This window comes from Helianthus annuus, chromosome 8 (genome assembly GCF_002127325.2).
Source record: "Helianthus annuus cultivar XRQ/B chromosome 8, HanXRQr2.0-SUNRISE, whole genome shotgun sequence".
In the NCBI taxonomy this organism is placed as follows: domain Eukaryota; kingdom Viridiplantae; phylum Streptophyta; class Magnoliopsida; order Asterales; family Asteraceae; genus Helianthus; species Helianthus annuus.
In genome coordinates, this window is record NC_035440.2 from 94,914,247 (window position 1) to 94,918,785 (window position 4,539).

At 36.7% G+C, this 4,539-nt stretch overlaps 1 protein-coding gene across 1 annotated transcript; it reads left to right on the plus strand.

Annotated features, from left to right (window-relative positions):
- The first annotated feature begins 253 nt into the window (after positions 1-253).
- Positions 254-4,179, plus strand: LOC110873487 (probable sodium/metabolite cotransporter BASS3, chloroplastic). Its single transcript, XM_022122429.2, has 5 exons — positions 254-776; positions 1,682-1,777; positions 1,896-2,202; positions 2,821-3,068; positions 3,697-4,179. Exons 1-5 carry the CDS (start codon positions 409-411, stop codon positions 3,932-3,934), a joined length of 1,257 nt encoding a protein of 418 aa, XP_021978121.1. The 5' UTR covers positions 254-408; the 3' UTR covers positions 3,935-4,179.
- The last annotated feature ends 360 nt before the right edge of the window (positions 4,180-4,539 follow it).

The window sequence follows — 4,539 nt, forward strand, 5'->3', positions numbered from 1 at the left end:
CATTTTATTCTTGTCAGCAATTCCGTGTGCAACGCGCTCGTAGTGATTTCAAACACATATAAACACAGACTAAATAACAAAAAAATTTCACCGCAACGTGGTGACGGTTTTAAAACTAGTTAAATTAAATTAAATTAAATTAAAGTTAAAGTTTCATACATTTGTCAAATTAAAACCACGTGTACGCCTTCCTCTCAACAGTTGTCCAAACATGAAATTAATTTCCCAATTTACCCCAAAAAATAATTCCACCAAAAACCATTTTAATAAATAAAAAAAAACACACTTTATCTCCTTATCGTCCATCTACATACTTCTTCACGCACTTTACTTTCTTCGCCGGAATTCCTCGCCGGAAAAAAAAACTAGATCTTCTTCTCCGGAGAGAAACTCCAATAACCCCATAAAATGTCATCCTCAATCCCCCACCTTTCAGTAACCCCACCTCTCAATTCACACACACAAACCCCAACACACAAACCCTTTTTCTTAAAACCCATCAATCGGAAAAAATATTTTCCGGCGAAGTTATCTTTTTCCGGCGACGGTTGTTCCGCCGCATTCGCGTGTTCGACGTCGGAAAATTTGATCGGAAAAGTGGGGTGGTGTAGAAGAGAAGGTAAGGTTAATAATATATTGTCGTATGTTACGAACCCTGATTCGGGATCGGTGGTGGTTGTGAACGGTGATGCTTCGCAAATTCTCTCGGCGGCGCTGCCGTTTGTGGTGGCGCTCACGGCGGTTGCTGCTTTGACTCAGCCGTTGACCTTTACATGGTAATTGGTTGTTTATTAATCATGGTTTTTGTGTGTTTGTTAAAATAAGGGGTTTTAGGGTTTTTTAGATAAACCAATGCCAAGATCATGATGTGTTTGTTACATAAATCTTGATGTTATATTTACCATTTTTTTTTATAGAAAGCTTGATGTACAAGTTACATAAATAATTATCAGAGTAAATTACTTTTTGAGTCTCCGTTTGTATTTTAGTTTGTATTTTAGTGGCTTTAACGACTAAGTGCAAAATCAAAAAAGTTTAACGCTTCGGTTGCTCATTTTATAACGTTTTAATTTCCTGTGTTTTAGTGGTTTTAACCATTTCAGCGCAAAAGAAAATTTACAAAAATAATCATTAAAATACTCCTCATGTCAGTTATATGCTATTTTTATAATACAGTATTAGCATATGCTATTTGTTTAATACATTATTAGCATGTGTTATGTTTTGAGGTTTATGTAATCTATTTATTGCCCCCATTGTTCTTCTGTGCTTTTGGATCTTGCTTGATGTTTTATCTACTTATATCTACCTTTTTAAAGAAAATTTGATACACAAGTTACACAAATATTTATTAAAATACCTTTCATGTCAGTTGTATCATATTCCATTTGTTTAATCCAATCAAAATCAATATTACCATGTGTTCTATTTGAGGTTTATCTATTGTTCTTCTGAGGTTTGAATCTTGTTATATTTCCGCTTTTAAATACAACAACAACAACCATACCCAGTAAATCCCACAAATAGCAAAGCTACTTATAGGGTCTGGGGAGGGTGGGATGTAGACAGACCTTGCCTCTATTTTGGATTTATATTTCCGCTTTTAAATAACTATTTAAAACGCTTCATGAGGTTTTGATGAATAGTTTAATAAAGACCGAATCTTTGTTAAAATTTGCAGGGTGTCGAAGGAACTCTATGCTCCGGCTCTTGGTGGGATCATGTTGTCAATTGGTATTAAGCTTTCCATAGAAGATTTTGCTCTTGCTTTCAAAAGGTCACTCTATATTCACGCTATTACTCGCCTACGTTTCGGTTAATTCAAAATGCATGTAATTAACATCCAAATATAAGACGGGTTTTAGATTTTGATCGTGATCTTATCATATTTGCAGGCCTTTACCATTATCCATGGGGTTTCTAGCCCAATACGCATTGAAACCGGCTCTCGGTGTATTCGTGGCTAGATCATTCGGTGTAGCTCCCATGTTCTATGCAGGATTTGTGTTAATGGCATGTGTTTCGGGTGCACAGTTGTCTAGCTACGCTAGCTTCTTGAGCAAAGGGGATGTAGCTTTAAGTATTTTGTTGACCAGTTCAAGTACTATTGCCTCTGTTCTTTTCACCCCTCTTTTAACCGGTCTTCTCATCGGTTCCGTTGTCCCTGTTGACGCTATCGCAATGTCTAAATCAATCTTACAGGTATTAAACCTGTTCAACTCATTTGTTAGGGGTGTGGACGGTTTCGTTCGGTTTCGGTTTTTTTTTTTTTTTCAATTTTAGCAAGGTTTCGGTTTTTCGGGTTTTTTGGTTTTTGTAACAAAATTACGTAAGATTCAAAAATGAAAAGTATAATCCAAAATTTCAGAATCTTTCTTATATGTTTACATTTAAGTTATTATATTTAACCTTTTTAATTTATATTGAGTTAACTGTCATTTTCGTTCCTATAGTTTGTCTAAATATGCCAGTTCAGACCAAATTTCAAATTTGTACCATTTCCGTCCCTGACATTTTTGAAACATTCCAATTCCATCCAAGAAAACATGACTTAGCTGCCATTTTTCGTCCCTTTGGTTTGTCCAATTATTCAATTCAACCTTAGTTTTTTTGGACGGAATTGGCATGTTTCAAGAAGGTCAGGGACGGAAATGATACAAATTTGAAATTTGCTCTAAAGTGGCATAATTGGACGGAATTGGCATGTTTCAAGAATGACAATGTCGATTTTTGTTTCGGTTCGGTTATGTCGGTTTTCTGCTCACCGGCGTATATAACTAAACTGGTTTTGATTTCTGCGTTTTTGTTGTTAATTTGCAGGTTGTTCTTGTTCCAGTGACGCTCGGTTTAGTACTCAATACATATGCAAAACCAGTAGTATCTGTTCTTCAACCCGTGATGCCATTTGTGGCTATGTTTTGTACATCCATTTGTATCGGCAGCCCTCTAGCTATTAACCGGGCCCAAATCCTTTCAATCGAAGGTCTCAAATTACTTTGGCCCGTTTTGACTTTTCACGTCGTATCGTTCATCGCTGGCTACTACATTTCCAAACTCCCCTTCTGCAGGTAATCCTTTTGATCATATGATTGTAGGGGTGCAAAACGGGTCATGTTCGTGGGTTGGGGGGTTCAACCCGACCCGAACCCAAAAAGCGTCTTACATATGAACCCGAACACAACCAAAGTATTCACGGGCTGACCCGAACCCAAAAAGCGTGTCTTACATATGAATCCGAACACAACCAAAATATTCACGGGCTGACCCGAACACGAGCCGTTCGACCCGATTTTTTTTTTCGCAAATTAAGATATTAATATTAAATTTTATTTTAAAAAAACACACAAATGTATATATAATACAATTACATTTGAATTATAAAATCTTATGCGTATTTCGTATAATTATGCCATAAAATACACACTCAGTTTAATTTATGACATAAAACATATTGTAAAAAATATAATATAGTACAAATGGGTTAAACGGGTTTTCGAGTTCAACCTGAAACTGACCCAAACCCATTTAGACTAAACCCAAACCCACGAATTTCATGTTAGGTTCGTGTCGTGTTTTCAGGTCGTGTCAGAACTTCACACCCTTATATGATTGTTTAGGGGTCAAATAATCAGTTTCATATATATGTCCGAATCTGTATTCAACTTTTTTATAATTTTATGATATTATTGTAACCAGGCAAGAGGAAAACGTAAGCAGAACGATTTCACTATGCACGGGAATGCAAAGTTCGACGCTAGCAGGCCTTCTTGCGACACAATTCTTGGGTAGCAGCCAAGCGGTCCCGCCTGCATGCTCGGTGGTTGCAATGGCCATAATGGGTCTCTGTTTGGCTTCCTTTTGGGGCAATGGTTATAGGATTAGAGACTTGCTGTATATTTTTAGCCCACAAACAGATTCAACCGTAAGCCCGTGATAATACAAAGTACTTTAAAACCGTTTTTGGGTCGAACCGTTTTTGCGTCTACTGTTGTGTAGAGGTTGATACGACGTAGGCAGGTTAGTGTAGCAACTAGAAGCAAGCCTAGATAGTACTTCCGAGATAGAAAAGTTATGGTTTATGTGGGCGTTGAGTAAGCGTTGGTTGTGTTAAACGCGAAGTGTTTGATGTAAGTGTGTATAATTTTTGCTTACAAATCACTTCCAAGGGTTTTGCCTCGATATTGTTTTGGTCTGTAATGTATTACGTATGGCATTGAGCTCGATTGATTATTCAAACGAGCGTTAAGACGTTAGTCTAGGTTGAGATAGTCTGATGGGCTGTGTAATGGGTCAAAATAGTCGGATCTTATTGAACCGAAACCTTTTTTTAAATTATTAATTTATTAAAAAAATAAAACCATTAATTAAAAATTTTAAATTATTAATTTATTAAAAAATAAAATCATTAATTAAAAATATATAGTTACGGTCAACATCCACCGCATCGGTTTTGGGGACGCTCTTGGGCTCACGTAGGGGGGATGCTAACGACGCGGAGCAGAGATTTGATGATGGAAAACCGAAATTGGAGGTTGTCCC